The sequence below is a fragment of the Vanessa cardui genome, chromosome 10 (assembly GCF_905220365.1).
Source record: "Vanessa cardui chromosome 10, ilVanCard2.1, whole genome shotgun sequence".
NCBI lineage: Eukaryota > Metazoa > Arthropoda > Insecta > Lepidoptera > Nymphalidae > Vanessa > Vanessa cardui.
In genome coordinates, this window is record NC_061132.1 from 14,923,862 (window position 1) to 14,943,756 (window position 19,895).

The window sequence follows — 19,895 nt, forward strand, 5'->3', positions numbered from 1 at the left end:
GGTTTTTTTCGAGATCCGGTGTAGACTTCATAGTATGTAATAATTTTATTTGATTCCAAGGCGTCGGACGACACTTGGTGGTGCCTCTGGTAACTAAGACTAACCGTCCACTCATAGCAAAATAATCGCTTAGAAAGGAAAACATACACGAATATAATATTAATCGTTGTTTATGTTGTAACGACTACGTAAGGCTAGCTAAGTATCTGTATTATAATATATTACCTTAAATCGTAATATATTAAGGAAGTCAGTAGCCTAAAATAAGATTCTTAAAAATAAAATATGTAAAAGTTGAGTTATGAGTAATAAATCTAGAAAAAAACATTCGAAACTCTATTCGTAGGCTGAGGATACAGTTTTCAAATATAAACGTTAATGTTAACGTCACTCATTCAAATATAAGAATAACTCATGCCACGGCAACAAACGGTGGCGTGGCCGTCGACCGCGCCTCTCTGTTCGGACGGAATCCTAATGTAAAGATAAACAAAGCTTCTTTGAGAAGCAGTAAGTGTGTGTAATCCCGCCGTCAGATTTCCTCCCGAGCCGCTGTTCGATTTGGGGTCTCAATCAATGAGCAAGTGTAATGCTTGTATAGACTGAGGATTATGATGTATACTCAAAACTCGATACCTCGACTGAACTCTGTCAGATTATGAGCATTCGATCTTGTTTAGTGGCATATATCACGTGCATGTCACTTGGAGTACGGAGGGTCAGCGTTTAGCGCGGAGGGCTCTCAGTTATCGCTGACCCCCGACCGGCCGACCCGCGGGCGTGACCGGCCGACCGGTCGCGCTGGTGATTACAGCTGCTCTTATGTCATGTTTAAAATTAACTTCATGGCTGTCATGGGGAGGTTTTATCGTCCCCGGAGCTTCTTCGACACGTGCGAGGTTTCAAAACAAAACACAACAAACATACACACTTATATCTCTCTAGAGTATCTGTACCTGTTCACATCCCTGTTCCTTTATACCGCACGGCCTGCACCTTTTTGTTGAAAAGCTACTAAGTACGCTCCAAATAATAATACTTTTCAAGATTTTTATGTTGAGCGTGACTCAAATTATACATCGAAAAGAAACAGTGTGTTTGACATTTAACGGAGTGTACAGCGGACACTCGGAGCCCGCTGTACTGTAGTGAGATGTATCGTAATGTGATATTAAGGGCCATTCATTTATTACGTAAGAGTATTGACACGAGTCATTGACGCCCTCCCCGTATGATAAGAAATTGTGAGAATTGGCCGAACACCCCTGCATAATACATATTTTGTAACAATTTAACGGAAAAAATGAGTAAACGTTTGTTTTACTTTAATGTTTAATTTTAAAAGTAGCAACTTTTTGAAATGATTATTTGTAATTTAAAAGCTTCTAAAGGTACGCTTTCGAGCGCACCTCGGCAATCGCACATGTTTCCGCTCTTTTTTAAATAATTTTAACATTGCGCAATTTTTTTATCTCACGTAAGAACTATCGAAACTCAACGAGTGACAGACTCTTAAACATTTGTAAGAAGTCGAGCAAACAGCATCTCCTGTATTGGCATACGGCCATACGTCTCTACGAGCGCGCGACCGCCTCCGCGCCGCGCGTTCACTGCGACCCGCGTTATCGCACGCAAGTTCAAACACCCGAAACTTAGGTGATCTCAAAACTTGACATTATGCTATTGTTGAATGATTCAATATTTGCAAAAACACGTAAGAAATTAATAAATATTTATTCTTTCGTAAATCATTCGACCCACAATTAGTATGTTCCGTAATTATTCAATTGTACAAATGCAACTACTTAAATGCAAGTATTCGCTCAGGAGATTATTTAATAAAAAAAAAACATATAATATATTTATTACATAAACATTATTTTTATGTTTTAATATCTCTTCTTAATAACAATAAACCTTGTAATAAATACCAAAAGTAATTCTAATAATAATGTCGTTAGACAAACAGGGAAAGTGCAATTTCTTTTTGTTTTTGCATATCAACAAATAACTAATGAAATTTGTCGTAAAATAATTTTAACGAACGATCGCTCGTACACGGATACTACTTACAAAACATCGCCAGTTAACGAAACGAACACTCGACATGCTTACAGTAATAAGATCGGCCGAGTCTTCCCACCGAGCCGTGAGCTATCGACGCTCGCATCTGTAGGAGGATGTTAGGTCAGGGCCGCAGTTATCTACTGCAAATTACAGGCCATTAGATAGCGAGTGCACATTACCTAATTATTGCTAATGTGTTTGTACTGTGTAAACAGGGCACAGGGCAGCCGGGCCGTGTTTACCGTGTGCAGGAAAATTTCTCCCCAGAGACCCGCTATCAGTTGCGGCCCCCCGCGACCCTCGCCCCTCGGCCGCCGCAGCGCGTCTTAAATAGCGTGGTAGCTCCCGGAGCCAGCATACTGTCCTCGGCTCTCCAGATACCAACACTACCCTGCACCACATCTTCAAAATGGCCAAATTCGTTGTTCTTTTCCTCGCCTGCTTGGCATTTGTAAGTTATTAATTTTTTGTACTAGTGTTTCCGTTTATTTCTGCAGTGCTCATACATTTGTACTATTTCTAACGTTGTTTAATCTTTAGGCATCGGCAAGACAAGTCCGCCGCGACGCTCCCACCCCCCTCCAGGATCTCGAGAAGCATGCGGTCGAGTTCCAGAAGACTTTCACTGAACAATTCAACGCCCTCACCAACTCGAAGAATTCCCAGGAATTTAACAAGGCGCTGAAAGAAAGTTCGGACTCCATCCTGAAGACCGTCTCCTCGTTCTCCAGCAGCTTGCAGGGCGCGGTAAGTGGCCTCCGCTAACCTCACTACTGTTATCGCGCGCTCGCCGCTCCAATGTCAAGATCGTTACACAACCGATTGAGATAGTCTGCAATTTTATTCCAGTGATAACGATGTCATATATTAAAAAAAATTAATAAATGGTACACATTGTACATATTGTACGGGACAGGATTATAAATATAAATGACAGACAGAGGAACCTGGGGCTATTCTTATCGTATGTAAAAAAGTTTCTCAAAAACTCGTTACGATTAACTTAACGGTTACATTAACCACTCGAGTGGATACCCTGCTTGTATGAAAAATATTTTGATCGTGTTTATAACTTGCCCATGGAGTTAATTATAAAGAGTGGATGTTGTCTAGTCTTTAGTGATCGTGTTGTAAAATAGTGTTTTTGTTGTGAAACAGATTAACGACGCCAGTGGCAAGGCTAAGGAGGCTTTGGAACAATCGAAGGCCAACCTGGAGCACACCGTCGAGGAGTTGCGCAAAGCCCACCCCGACGTGGAGCAGCAAGCCAACGAACTGAAGCAGAAGATCCAAAACGCCATCACGAAAACCGCAGAGGTCAGTATGGGGAACACTGAAGACATAGTGTCTATCAGCATTACTCACTCCAGCTCTCGTGCAGCGCAGCAGCCGCTGTCGTGCAGCGGTGGCAGTTAACAGTCGGCTACAATCAGTGAACATCACGCTGTTCACAACTTGCATACGTAAACATTGCACAATAATTCGTGCATCTGATTCAAATACTGCTATTGTCGTTCACAGGAATCCCAGAAGTTGGCTAAGGAAATCGGTGCTAACGTGGAGCAGACCAACCAGAAGCTGGCGCCTCAGATCAAGCAGGCCTACGAAGACTTCGTCAAGCAAGCCGAGGCGGTACAGAAGAAGCTGCACGAGGTCGCCAACAAGCAGTGAGCGCGTGCGATGCGTCCACCCCTTTGTGATAAACATAATATGTCTTTAATAAAATAGCTATATTACACATGTGGATGTTATTTACCAAACAAGTGCCCGGAGAGAGCGACCTAACGGATATACTATCGGCGTAGACATCAAAATTATTTCTATGCTATTTTCTGAAGATCTTTAAACTGTTTTGTTTCAATGTTACAAAGTGGAATTAAAAATCAATACATGTTATTAGATAGTTTGTTTTCTATCGATGCAGATGTCAGAATTTTTCTATTAACTTTTTAATTTTATTACATTCTGGATTGTTTAAATATAAACACACCAGTACGTTTAGGCTCGTAGGTAAATACTGTTTTTATTTTGTATTAATTTCCAAAATTTACACTTATTGCTTAATCTAAATATATGTTAAAACGGTAATACTTTAAAAAAGCCATACAGTTATGCCTAGATGCGAACACTTCATGCGTGTTATTTATTTTTAAAGTACAATCTTTAGCGTAAACGTAATAAAATCAAGTCATACAAAATTAAACGAAACTTTTTTTATACCAAGGATTACCATACTGTCTTTGAAGATTTATGCTTTCACGTAAATAGTTGCTAGTTAATTGCATCAGGTTGATTTGCTGTGCCGACCTGACCTTCGATTTATTAGTCGAATACGAGGCGCTGCAGATCGTAAGCGCTCAACTATTTCAGGTACATCAAACTGGCCTTAAGTATAATTTAAAGTGCTGGAGGCCCTGTGGCCACAGAGGAGTGGAGGCCCTAGGCCGACATATTCGAGGAGACCGTAATCATGATATTATAATTTAAATTAGCAAGCTATAACTTATTTACTTGTACTGGTCACTTATAAAACAATCATTAGTAACATTATTAGATTTTGACTATATTTTAACATTTAATATTTGTTAACTCATTGGAATCTCTGCTGTAGGGCCCCTCTCACGTGGAGGCCCCAGAACAAATGCCCCGATTACCCTCACCTAAATCCTTCCCGGTCTTTAATGTTCCATCCTTAGTAAGTTGAATTTATAGTGTGCAAGACGATATATGATCCTTAGGATAGTCACGAGTTTTAACAGAAAACGATATTCTTCTAGAATCCAGATTTATTTGTTAACATTGGTTTTCTCACTAATCGGTGTTTCACACTATACATCCAGTATTTTATATTTTAAATCTAGTCTATCATTTACATTATTCAAGAATTATCCACACTATATCCAAACATTGCCGCCGCGTACGATTCTTATGACATTTGTATTGCTTACCGGCCAGTACCGGCCAGTATTCGGCCAGCATTAATCGTGAAAAATTAAAATATTGAATTACCACATATTCTAAAAATAGTGAATCGACATATCATTGACTAAATTATTCTAATAAATTATAGTTATACAATGTGTAAAAAAATAATAACTCGGCCTTCTTGTCCAACGCGTGTCCGTACGCGTTACAAACACTATTAACTATGTGTATAGATAATCAGTTTAAAATATTAGTAAATACCCTATGTATATATAACTAACCCTTCGTTTTATAAAACTAAAAAAAAAGCAAAAACTAAATTAAACTTCATACTTATACATAGTACTGGATATTATGGCAATATTTTAAACCATGCAATATTTAAATGACATATACATGCTTATTGGTAACTCGACGTCTATCCGTTAGGAGGTGACAGGGGTGACTATTTGCAATAATTTTAACCCCCATATGCATCACCCAAAAGTGAACCATATTTCAGTTAACACGTTTTTTAGCTTTTTTCAAAATTTGCCAAAAATGCAACTTCAAAAATTTATTTAAAAAAAAGTTTCAATTAAATTAAGCACTGGAGATTTGGCAATATTTAAACAATAATTATCGGGCCAAATTTAATGCGAGACGGAAAACGATTTTTTTCAATTTATTTTTATTTTTTTTTCTCAAAAATGCCTTAAAGACTAAAAAAATCATCCGTGATAAAAGTTTTGCTAGTAAAACTAGTTCCTCGATCGGTAGCGAGACGCGTAGGAACTCCAAAGTAGCTAAAGTGATCTTTTAAAATCTTAATGACTTCATTTTCTTTACGGGGCATCAATTGACGAACTTCGTTAATCCGTATTATGACCAATAGGTATCAATTACATTGTTTACTTCTTACAAATGACTCTAGGTGATCTGCATGGATTGTGTGGAACGGCACACTTGGTTTCTCTATAAGCTGTAGTACTCCTTCATGCCAGGTGCCTTGTGAGCGCTTTCTAGACACGGAGACACATATTTCTTAACAAAACGTCGCATACGGCTAAAACAATAGTGTTTCTTTAATTCCAACTCGATAAGAAATTAACGAAAGCGATATTTATTTAGCTGGAAGTTAACTATCAAATACGGAAAACAATATTATATTAGCTAAAATGGTTTTAACATTATCGATAATTTCCTTAGAACAAAGTTATTAAGTATTTGTACATATGATATGAAGAAGAAATGAATGCTCAATTAATATAAGAAAATACTGATTATATTGTTTTAAATATTATTATATATATAACCTAATCACATAATATGATACAACCGCAAGTTGAGTAAATTTAAAATTTATTTTTATGGCATTTAATTACATTAAAAATATTTAAAAATACACGTTATTTAATTACATTAAAAATAAATGACAATTGTAAAGACATTGAAGTAATTTAATAATATTTTATTATTAAATTACTTTAACTAGAAAACAAAATTTCCAACAGAAGATATATTTGAAAAAGTGAAAAAAATAAATAAAAGAATGATAATATTTTACCAGTTTCAGATATTTTCCTTTGTATATAACTAATCACCTACCTGTATGCCAAATTTGAACGTTCTAGGACACCTGGAAGTGGGAAATAGTTTTGATCTATAGGTCAGTCAGTGATAAAAAAACAAAAACAAGTGCGAGTTGAACTCGCGTGAAGAGGGTTCCGATGTTACGGAATTAAATTGAAAAATTAATTAATATCTCCTAAAATATTGGTCGTAGAATGCTCATTGTGGGCTTATCAACAAAACTTAACATTGAAGTTAAAAAATATGTTCTCCCACACATTCCACCTGCAAATGTAAGTTGGTACCCACAACATTGAGTGATTTACCATGTAATTTTAATATCATGGACTAGAGAAAACTAATTACTGTATTTTTTTAAAAATTTTAGGTTCAGTAGTTTCGGAGATAAGGGGGGGAATGGTCAATTTTCGTCTATTTTCTTGAATAACTTGGAAACTATTTATTTTAAAATTACAAAAAAATACATTTAAGACCTTCTCAACAAGACCTTTCATTTGATATGCCACACGATTCAGTTTTCAGAATTTTTTTTTTAATTTTCCCCTTCCCCCCCAAAAAGATGATGTTTGATGATATTTATTTCGCAAGTCTCAATATATGTGCCAAATTTGACACGATTATTTCAAATAGTCTTTGAGTTATGAGGGCGTCAAAAGTGGCTCCATATGTTTCGTGTAAAATTGCACACGGTGCTGCTCGCCGGTTCTGTTACCTGAACTTGGCTGACACGCTACCGCGTGTCTAGATTTATATAAGAAATAAGAATAAACTTGTACCCCCAGTTTCCGTTTGCCTACGGTAAATAGAATGTTTTTGGGCAATGGTATACGCATAGATAATAAGATATTGGAAAATATAACCAATTTTCCATTCTCAAAATTTAAAAAGATTATTAAGACTAAATTATTAAATAAATCATATAATTCATTAAAGAGTACTTTTTAGAAAGAAACGCCTGGAGCTAGGCTCGGGTTCCATCATAGGTCACTAATTACTCTAAATAACAGCATTGTAAATCTGTTTATTTGAAAAGAGCAACTATGCGAGTTTCTTGCCGTTTCTTCTCACTAGAAGCTGCTTTCCGAAAGTTTACTTGAATAAAATTGATTTGATTTGAAAGTCAGTAAACTTAATTCCAACAAGATAAATTCTGAATCTACTCAGAGATGCAACTATTGCAAGAGTCTCCAATTCACATGAATGATACTTCTGTTCTCCTCGGGTAGTTTTTCTGCTAAAATATGAAACAGGTTGAAAAGCATCCTTTGCATTACGTTGGAGAAGTATGCCTGCTAGGCCGTGTTTGCTGGCGTCGGTGTGAAGCTGTGTCTCAACTAAAGGGGTTATATAAAGAAAGAACCGGCCTTAAATTAAATTATTATTAATTATTATTAATATTTATTATATATATTCCGGAATTAAATTATTCAAATAAATTACTAGTTATACAATGTGTAAAAAAAAATTACTCTAACATGATGTTTGTCCGCAGAAGTCAGTTACTATAATAAACGATTTTGGTTGTCATCCATCATACAAGAATTGTTAAACACGAAACTTTGAATATCTTCATTTGTGTATAGACTAAGTCCGATAATTTAGCTGTAATGTGAACTACGTCTTTACAGGCCCAATCAATATTTCCTCGTACATCTATCAATAAAGTGCAACTAGTGACATCTCTTGTTCGACGAATAAATCTTCACAAACCTAAAAAAACTACTCTACTGATATATTAAATATATAATACATGCATTCATTTCAAATTTCCTAGTTCTCCAGATGCATGAGTAAATTTCATTATGTAATTGTAAATCATGATTTATACTACGTCACACTATCAATGCTCTTTAATAAGGCAAGGCAGGTTTTGTCTATAAAAATGTTCAAAAAATAGCTCAAATTTTATAGGTATTTTTGAATCTTTGGACCTATGTATAGTTTTTTTTTTTTTAACTAATGTTTCAGCCAAATTATCTCGACGATTATTTTTTTTAATATATCTTTTTTTGTTTGTGTACCTATATTATATTATATAATAAGACAAATAAACATTACGCTATATGCTAGCCAAAGGTTACTATAACACATCTCTGAAGTCCAAATCGATGTCAGTGAAACCGTTTCTGAGATTATTGGACACAAACGATTAGATAAACGGACAGAATTTTAAAAATCATATTTATGTGATCTAATGCGTTAATAAATAATATCTTGTTTTAGGATGGTCACGAATTTAAACAACGATATTTATTTCAGATTCATTTATTAGCAATATTTTCACATTAATTTTATCCACTAATTCGTGTTTCATCATCATCATCAAATTATTGTATGCCGGGTGCAAGTTATTCCCATATTATGAACAGTATTTTGAATAGTACACATTGTCCCAATACTACACTAATTATATTAGTTGGGAGAAGGGGAAATGTGAGCAAAAAAATTCATAAAAATTATTATTCTAAATTATGAAATTTAAATGTGCATAGAATATTAATGTTCACATTTCCTTATATTAAAGATGTGCCACAGGAAAATTCTATTAGATTTAAACTAAATAATATGTTATATATAATGTCAAATACTTATTATGTAACAAAAAATGATATTTGTAATAAAATAAAACTAATTGACATTAATAACATAATTAATAATAATTCGTGTTTATTGACATGTGATAGGTTTAACCTATCTAATTTTTATAAGAGACAGATAGCTAGTTTGCTATCATATTTTATTATTACAAAATCAACCAATTGTTTGATTGACCAGACAACTGCTTCTATTGAGCAGTATAATAATAATAATAATAATAACCCCCTCGAGGGACCACCTTGTCGTGGTGAGGGGGCTTGCGGGAAGGCAGAACAGAACCTTAAACAGAGCCTGAACATCTTGAGCTCGACCCTGTTATTGGAGATACAAAAAAGCAACCATCAACTTTGCTACCCTTCCCAAACCAACGGTCCCAAACATCCGCCAATCCAAGGTCTGCCGTGCCGAGGGATGCGTGATCGGGGGCGAGTCCGGTCATAAGCGTGCCACGCCTGGAGCCAGGGCGAACTCCAGGTGTAGCCTACATTAGGTCTATAGTTCTTATCCCGGCAAGCGGGGCTCTGCCGGGACCGACCTTATTTTACCCTAGCTGCTCGTGGGAACAAAATGAAGAGAAATTTAAACCAACCAAATGAACGATATAATTTACGAAGTCGCCAGCAACCGATTGCGACTTCAAGCAAGAGCAAACCAAATGCTCTCGGTAGTTATATACCCAAAAAATTAGGCACTGATTCTTTGACGTCCTCCCCACCATCATCAATCTCATCAACTTTTAGCCTTTTTCCGTCTCCTAACTCTTCCCCCAAATCATACGAAAGGTCAAATTCCCGAGTATCAACTATATCTCCAGTGTCAGTTAATGTTATACCGGTGGCAACTGCCGACGACCCGGAATCCATGACTGGCTCAAAACGTGCGCGAAAGAGATGGAGTAATGAAATGAATGAGTACATCTTACGCACATACTTGGAACTTACAAATTTGGGAACAGACACTAAGACTTATCTTACTCCCCTACATACCAGATTTTCAGAAAGATTTCCAACCATGCATGTTACACGTCAAAGAATAGGAGACCAACGTAGGGCTATAATAAACAAAAAACTGCTTTCTGAACAAGTAATAGAAACGATATACAGGGAAGTCAGCATCAAACTAGCAGGTAATAGCTCCCAAACAGTTCGCGATACACTCAACACCCAAATACCTAACATCACTCAAACAAGCCAACGTATGAGGTGGTCTAATGAACATAATGAGACAATTATCAAAGCGTACTACAAAATAACACATTTAGAAACAAATAAAACAGTTTATAGAAAATATTTACATCAAGAATTCATTAAAAAATTCCCTGAATTATCTAACATAACTGAACAAAGAGTAGCTGACCAACGACGTTTAATTATATTAAATAAATACATTGACTCTAACCGACTAAAAAATATTAAAGAAGAAGTAAAAAGAGAATTACAAACAGAAAAAGACAATTATCAAGAGGCTTTGAATCAAAGTTCTAGCGGTGAAAACGCACATACCATACATCCAACTACGTCAATAGGAGAAGTAGCTCGAAACAATATCATAGATAATATAAATCCGGAAAGATTTTCAAACACGCCACCGTTAAATTATGAAAATTATGATATTAATTATGCTAAACAGATAGATGAGACTTTTGTAAAAGCGTTAGAATTCTATAAACAAACAAAACCTACAGACAGAAATTTTATTCCTAAACAAAAATCTTCAAAGAAATTATCAAAATTATTACACTATATTAACAACTCAATATTACCGAAGTATTTAAACAATGAAACTGAGTACGATCAAATGCAACTTATCATCTATTGCGCTGCTTGGACAGTGGCCAAACTAAACGGCTCCAATATAACTATGTCACAAACGAGTGAAATTCGAAAAAGGAAAGAACCTAATAAACCTAAATGGCAAGTAAGACTTGAAAATAAAGTAAAAGACCTCAGGGCTAAAATAGGAAGACTCACACAATACATCAACGGAAATAGAAATCGAAATTTGCAAAGACATATAAACAATATTACTGAACAATATAAAATTCATTCAACACACGACAGATCCAACACACAATTGATTCATTTTCTAGATACCCTTAAACAAAAATTAAATGTTACTAGCAGTAGACTTAAAAGATACAAAGATTGCACTGATCGGAAAACACAAAATAGAAAATTCTGTACAAATGAAAGGTTATTTTACAGAACCTTGAAAAATTCTACATCTAATAATATAAGTTTTAACACAACAAACCAAATTATGCCAACATCAGAGAACCTTCAATCTTATTGGGCCAATATATGGGAGAACCCTGTTACTTATAACGACGAGGCGGAATGGATCGCTAAAGAAAAAGAAAAATTTTCAAACGTTACGACAATGCCATTTGAATTTATAACAATAGACATGTTTCAAACAGTTCTTGCTAAATTACATAACTGGAAAGCTCCTGGATCGGACTGTATACACAACTTTTGGTATAAGAAATTTACACAAACACATCCTTATCTTCATACACATATTAATAAATTTATTTTACACCCAGAAACAATACCAAGCTACCTCTGTGAAGGAGTAACATATATGATTTTAAAAGATCCTACTGATCCTTGCAACCCCGCTAAGTATAGACCAATCACGTGCCTCCAAACCTTTTATAAAATCATAACTGCATGTTTGTCACAGGTAATATATGATCATATAAACAACAACAAAATTTTAACTGAAGCACAAAAGGGTTGTCGAAAACTTAGCCAGGGTTGTAAGGAGCAGCTTATAATAGATGCTGTTGTTATGAAACAAGTATATAAGATGAAAAAAGATCTATATAGCATGTATATAGATTACAAAAAAGCCTTTGACTCGGTTCCTCATGACTGGCTCTTGCAAGTTTTAGATATCTATAAAATTAATCCAAAAATTGTCAACTTCATGAAAAATATTTTACCTAAATGGCAAACGCAATTAAAACTTAACACAAATTCAAATACAATATTAACTGAAGTGATTAAAATACAGCGTGGCATTTTTCAAGGCGATGCATTCAGCCCGTTGTGGTTTTGTTTGGCTATCAATCCATTATCAAATCTTTTAAACTCATTAAATGCTGGATATAAATTAAACATAGCTAGAACAGATAATGACTCAAATAATCAGCTGCATTTTAAACTGAACCACCTCATGTACATGGATGACATTAAATTATTTGCTTCCACCCAACAAGACTTAGAAAGTTTAGCCGCCTATACTGAAGCATTTTCATGGGATATAAAGATGGATTTTGGCATAGATAAATGTAAAATTAATTCTGTACAGCTAGGAAAAATACACCAACATTGTTACCAACTACAAACCGGAGAGGAAATAGAATCACTTGAATTAAATGAAACATATAAATACTTGGGATATCATCAGTCTAAGCACATACATTTTAAAGAAACCAAATCAGAGTTAATAAAACAGTTTAAACATAGAATCAGATCAATATTAAAAACACAACTTAATGCAAAAAACATGACTAAAGCAATAAATTCTTATGCTATTCCTATTTTAACCTACTCATTTGGGATTATTAATTGGACCAAAACAGATTTAGCTAAATTACAACGCATTATAAACACTTCCCTTACAAAGCACCGTAAACACCACCCGCGATCTTGCGTACAACGATTAACATTACCTAGACAAGAAGGAGGCAGGGGTTTGATTGATATAACAAATCTCCACAATAGACAAATCACATCATTACGCAGCTACTTCCACAATAAAACAGCATCTACCCTACATAATGCAATAGTTCAAAATGATACAAAACTTACTCCTTTAAATTTACAAGACAGATTACGACAAAATAACGAAACTGTAATTGATAATAATAAGAAAATAGAAGAATGGACCCTGAAATCTCTTCATGGGAGACACCGCCACGATATCAACCAACCTAACGTTGACAAGAGTGCGTCAAACGAGTGGTTGATACGAGGCGAACTTTTCCCAGAGACGGAGGGGTTCATGATAGCCATCCAAGATCAAATTATAGAGACCAGAAATTACCAGAGGTATATCATTAAAGTACCAAACTTACCCACTGACATATGCAGACGATGTTACATTGCTTCGGAGACAATACAACACATCACGGGAGCTTGTAAAAGTATAGCAGAGACGGACTATAAGCATCGTCATGATCAAATCGCAAATATTATTCATCAAAAACTGGCCCTAAAATTCAATTTATTACCATCTGGTCAACCAACTCAACCCTACTACAAGTATAATCCGGAGACTATATTAGAAAATACCACTCACAAGTTGTACTATGATCGAGCAATCCTAACAGACAAGACTACACATTACAATAGACCCGACATAACACTTGTAGATAAAATAAACAAAACAGCACAGATAATAGACATTGCAATACCAAATACTCACAATATACAAGACACAATTGCCACTAAACTCAGCAAATATAACGAGCTCAGAGATGAAATAATAAGGATATGGAGGTTACAGAACGCAGTAATAGTTCCAATAGTCTTATCTACAACAGGAGTCATACCAAAACAGCTTCACCAGTCCTTAAAAACTTTAGATTTGCCTAAGAATACATTCATCCAGTTACAGAAAGCTACCATACTAAATACTTGCAGAATAGTGAGAAAATTTCTATCCCAAAATACCCCACCAATCCAATCAAATACCCTACTCTAAGATAGATGTGCACTTGGCCTAGGCCCGTGTATGTCGACTGAATCCGGCAAAATTATGCCGAGTAAAATTTACATATAAAAAAAAAAATAATAATAATAATAATAATAACTTAAAACCTTATATTTTGGAACATGTTCCAAGTAATTTAAATTAAAATCTAAGACAATAGAGGTAGTCTCTGGCAACGATAATAACTATACTTGTGAAAATTTTGTCATTAAAGAAGCCAATAAAAATAATAAGAAAATAGTTAACAATACAATTGTAAATCTGGTGCACCAAAATATTCAAGGAATGTTAGGGAAAGACTTAGAAATTGAATTATTTTTGACCTGTAATGGCATTGATATTTTGTGTTTAACTGAACATTGGCTTCAAAATTTTCAGGTTATGTTTAACTTTAGTGGGCACCAGATTGCTAGTCTGTTCAGTAGAAATAAAGCTATACGTGGTGGCTCTTTAATACTTATGAGTAAAAATATAAAATTTAAAGAACGTAAAGATATTGTGAGCCTTTCTATTGAGCAAACTATAGAAATAGCCTGTGCAGAGCTTGAGCGTGTCATTGTTGTATGCGTATACAGGCCCCCTAGTGGATTATATGAATTGTTTCAAAATATGTTGGACAATGTTTTATCGAAATTATCTGGATCTAATAAAGAAATTATAGTTTGTGGAGATTTTAATATAAATTTATTGCATAATTCAACCACAAGTATTAGATTCAGATCTTTGTTAAGTTCATATAATCTGGTAAATCTGTTCTTAGAGCCAACTAGAATAACAGATTCCACAGCAACTTGCATAGATAATATATTTGCTACCTACATTCCACAACACAAAATTATTATTAATAACTTAAGTTCAGATCATTGTGGACAACAAGCGTTATTTAATTTTCATGTTAAAAAAGTAAGTACTTCTGAAAAGATAATGTTTGTTCCTTTGACCACAAGTCGTATTGAGAAGTTTAGAAGTAATATTATGGCTAATCTTTTATCACCTATCTTTTAGTGACAATCCCAATGTCTTGTATAACAATTTATTCAAATAAATTAGAAACAATTTTAAATCCATATTCACTTCTAAAACAGTTAATACAAAAAACTTTCTAAAATTCAATGATTGGGCGACTATTGGAATTCATAAAAGTAGGCAACGAATGTATGAGCTTTACAATGAAAGGACGTACAATCATAGTGCCACTTTTGCCAATTATGTAAGTAACTATTCAAAATTATTTAAAAAAGTGTGCTTTTTGGTAAAATCTTTAACTATAAAAAATAAAATTAAGAATGCACATGACAAGATAAAAATTACCGGGAAAATTATTAATTGTGAAACTGGTATGTTGTGCTGGTGTACTGGAGTTGGCAGTTGCAACTTCGAATTGAGCCTGAATTATAATGACTTACTTGACTTAAAGTCCTATGACCCCTAGATGGGGCAGAGGGCGTCCACAGAGGTTCTCCATCTCGATCTGTCTTGAGCTTCATGCTTCATCTCGCTCCACGTCATACCGATGCTCGCCGCTTCAGCTATCACAGTGCGACGCCAGGTTTGACGAGGACGGCCACGCTTCCTCTTCCCCTGAGGATTCCAATCCAAGGCTTGCTTGGGAATGTGGTCGGGATCCCTTCGGAGTGTGTGGCCAATCCATCCCCATTTGCGGCGTTTAATCTGTCGATCAATGGGGCTTTCGCGGCATTTCTCCAACAGTTCTGAGTTGGAGATGGTCTCGGACCAGTAAATTCCGAGAATGCGGCGCAAACATCGGTTGACGAAGACCTGGATTTGGCGTGAGATGTCTTTTGTGACCTTCCACGTCTCGCAACCGTAAAGCAGTACGGCTTTGACATTGGACCCGAAGATTTTGAGCTTGATTCTTCGGGTCAGCTTTCGTGACTGTCAAATAGGTCTCAACTGCGCGAAAGTAGCTCGGGCTTTGGCGATCCGTGAGGCGATGTCCTCCTCACATCCCCCCGTTTCCGACACGACGCCCCCGAGGTAAGTAAATTGGTGGGCGCGTTCCACCACCTCTGTGCCAATCAGCAACGGTGAGTTGTTCTTCACACCATATCGCATTTCTTTGGTTTTCCGGGTATTTATCTTCAGTCCTGTCTTTGCTGAATTAGAACACTTTAAAAAACATAATCTGCTTCATAGTAAACAATTTGGCTTCACGAAGGGTCGCTCGACTACAGACGCTGGTATCGAGCTTATTAAGAATATCTATGAAGCCTGGGAAGAGTCACGGGATGCCTTAGGGATTTTCTGTGACTTATCCAAAGCTTTTGATTGTGTTCAACATGAGACTCTGGTCAGGAAACTTTATCACTATGGAATTAGAGAAAGTGCGCTCGACCTTCTGACTTCCTATCTTAACAATAGAATTCAGAGGGTTGATGTTAAAGGAAAAAGGTCTCCTGGGGTCTCAGTTGGTATGGGGGTCCCTCAGGGATCAATTCTTGGACCTTTTCTGTTTCTCACATATATAAATGACTTGCCCTTCCTTATAACATACCATATTTGTGCTACAGAAGAGGGCTATTCGCGCAATCTATAACCTAGGAGCTAAAGAATCGTTAAGGAATAAATTTAAAGAAATCAAGATATTGACTGTTGCTTCTCAATATATATTCTCTAATGTTATGTATGTACGAAAAAATATTAATGATTTCATGAGAAAATGTGATACTCATAACATTGGTACAAGGAACAAACACAAACTTGTTACTCCTGTTACTCGACTGCGTAGAGTCAGTAACTCCTTTGTGGGGCAGTGTATACGTTTTTACACCAGGATCCCAGAAAGCGTTCAAAATGCCTCTGTTGCCAAATTTAAAAAAAATATTAAGGAACGCTTGTGTGCAAAAGGTTATTATACAATTAATGAGTTTATGATCGATAGCACACCTTGGGAATGAAACGATCGCCTCCTGGCTATTTCATTTCATATTAAATTGTTTATTTATATAATACATAAGACAAACAAAAAAAACCCTCTGAGTTTCTTTCGCCGGTTCTTCTCAGGTCAGGGTATTTTCTTTCCGAACCGGTGGTAGTGTTTCAATTGACCATCAATAAGAAAGTGTAATGCTTCGATATTGAATAAAGCTATTTGAGTTTGAGTGGAGTTGAGTTTCACAATACATCCCGTATTTTATATCTAAATTTAGCCTCTCATTCTCATTATTTCCAAATTAATAATATAAAAATCACCAAACATTGCCGCCGAACTCGATTTCTTGACATTCTCTTTCTTACCGGCCAGTATCAGACAATCGGCCAGTATTAAGGGGACTACATGAGCTAAATGCAAGTTTTAAAATGCCAAAAAGTATATAATCCAATGCAATAAACCAAATGAAAAAAATATATGTTAATCTTCAGGATACACGCTAATTATTTTTTGTTTTGAAAACATGATGTAATTAATTTGGTACGATAGAAAAAAATCGCAAAGTTACCTCTAAAAAAGTCTTTTTTTTGTTTTTTAACTGTACTTATATACCTTCAATAATTTTGGTGTTTTGTCAGATTATTCTACAAACAATATACTAAAATATTGTTATCTTAATTATTTAATAAAATCAACAGAATGTTTTTAAATCAGATATTCTTATTTTCGACCAAAATGCGTAAGCATGTTTGCGTGGGCGCCTCGTACAGACACTGCCGGCCGAGGCCTGTTGCTATACAGACGTGTCGCTCTTTTCACCGCATCATTGCGAATAAAATCTCGTAGATTTTATTTTTGTGTAATTTTAATTGTAAATTAATAGTCGAATATTATTCTTTTTTTTAAATAAATAAGTATATTAAATTAAAATAGTCTAATTGTAATTAGCCATTTATTTGTTTATTAAGTTATTTTTTATAAAGTTTAATTTTGTAAACATGGGAAATAAAGTACAATCTGTGAAGAAAACTACAAAACGTTCATATAAATTAAAAAGCCGAACATATGAACGGTATGAAAAGGTAAGAGTATTTTATTAGTAAACATATATATTTTTTATAAATAATGATTATTGGAAACATTTATTAGAAAACAGTGCAATCAGTTCGCATAGAACCAGATTTTTTGACATATTTCCTACACCTACAGTCACCATGAAGTATTTGGTCAATGTAATCAAACCGATGAAGAATGTACGGGTTCGATCCCCTGCTCACTGAATCAAAATAATATTTATTTTTAAATGACTATATTTAAAAATATATATGATAATTATTAAAATTTAATTACTAACAACTATGTATTTATTTTTTCAGAATTAAGAAAATCGAAAAAAAATAACACGGAAGCTAAACTTTAATAATAAAAAAATAAATAAACACAAATTAGCACATCACAGGAATATTTAGTGGTGCTTGCCTGGGTTTGAACCCGCTATAAGATGCCCGCGTTCTAACCACTGGGCCATCTTGAAATATGTAATTGTTGTGAACCTTCTTTGGTTCACAACAATTACATATTTAGAAATGTCATATGCATAATTCAATATTTTTTATAGATTGGAAATAGTATAAAAAATTTCAGCTCGTAGCTTGTGAAAGTGGGTGAAAAATTTGATTGCAAGTAACCATGATATTTTAATAACGAACTACGACGAACGAATAATTTAAAAAAAGATTTTAATAAAAAAATTAAAACTAAATTTATTTGTTTTTTTTTGTCGTATCAAAAATAAATAAAAATATTTGAAATTAATTGAATCAGTTTTATTTCAAATATCAGTCAAAAACAATACAAATAATTCTAATATTCTAACTATTTTTATGAGATTTATGACTAAACCCATTATGATTGACCGAGTTTACCAATAATTCAACTAAACCGACTTGACGAATTCATTTTTATAGTAACTTTTTGATGCTGATTTTTTTTTTAACTTAATTTTATTTTCTTTGTGAACCGATATTAATAAAACGAGCAAACACTACGCTTTTTGTCAGTGTACAAATTACGAACAGTTTCAATTTTATTTAATAAATCGATTATCAAACTTATAAAATTTAAAAATAGGTACGATTTAATATTTAGTATAACAACTAATTGAGATACAGTAAAAATGAAAGAAAAAAAAGTTTAAATTAACAATTTTTTGTACATAAAATATAAATGAAAATAATTTAAGTTTAATTAATTCAGTTTAATTTTATCGTATTTTTTTAAATGACACTAAAGAAATTAAAATAATTCTTTTGTCCTGTCTATTTTTATGAAATCTGTGATTGATGGAATTGATAGAATTGACTTCGCTTCGCTTTCACTCGCTGCGGCGCGCGGCGGTTCGGCGCCATCTATTGGAATATTCAGGCGTAACCTCGCCGCCTCGCTAAGCGTAGTGCGCGGGGGGGCATGCCGTTTTTGTCGTTAGTGTAAGTGTGTGCGCGTGATTCTCAAGGGCAATTAGCTCCTGTAGCCCCTTAATATATAACAATTAAAATATTACATTACAACATACTCTAAATATAGTCAATGGACATATTATTAACTAAATTATTCTAATAAATTATAGTTATACAATGTGTAACAAAAAAAAAAATCACTCTAACACTTGTTTCAAATATCTTCGATATACCTGCAGATTTTGATTTACGATTTTCGATAGGTATACGAACAGTTATTTTATTACTAATTAATGAATTACTTAACGCGTAAGCATTGTTAAAAAATATATACTCACTCGTTTACTTCATTCGTATAATAAAAAACCTCGGAAAAAAAAACAGTCAGAAATCTCTTCAAAAGAAAAGTATCTTGCCAGCGATTTAACCGATGGTGCAACGCCATCTATTCGTAGAGAACTAAGTATTAAATGTTGGTTGCTTGGAAGAGAGCGCTATGCAGCGATAGGGTCGCCAAAAATCAAGGCCAAACCTATGTTATATTTACTTTTATTCTTCTGTGCGGTGAACATTAAATGAATAAACTAAACTATTGCGTGCGAACTAAAATATGCAATATTATATATTTATAAATCAAATAATATATAACTACAACCATTGCA

At 34.5% G+C, this 19,895-nt stretch overlaps 1 protein-coding gene across 1 annotated transcript; it reads left to right on the forward strand.

Annotated features, from left to right (window-relative positions):
* Positions 1–2,319: 2,319 nt before the first annotated feature.
* On the forward strand, positions 2,320–3,805 carry LOC124532901 (apolipophorin-3-like). The gene is made up of 4 exons (XM_047108017.1): positions 2,320–2,518; positions 2,608–2,814; positions 3,226–3,384; positions 3,589–3,805. The coding sequence occupies exons 1-4, from the start codon at positions 2,477–2,479 to the stop codon at positions 3,736–3,738; spliced, it is 558 nt and encodes a 185-aa protein (XP_046963973.1). The 5' UTR covers positions 2,320–2,476; the 3' UTR covers positions 3,739–3,805.
* The last annotated feature ends 16,090 nt before the right edge of the window (positions 3,806–19,895 follow it).

Coding starts and splice junctions, on each gene's coding strand:
- LOC124532901 (XM_047108017.1), top strand. CDS start 2,477: ATGGCCAAATTCGTTGTTCTTTTCCTCGCCTGCTTGGCATTT. Junction 2,815..3,225: donor CCAGCAGCTTGCAGGGCGCG/GTAAGTGGCCTC, acceptor GTTGTGAAACAG/ATTAACGACGCCAGTGGCAA. Junction 3,385..3,588: donor CCATCACGAAAACCGCAGAG/GTCAGTATGGGG, acceptor TGTCGTTCACAG/GAATCCCAGAAGTTGGCTAA.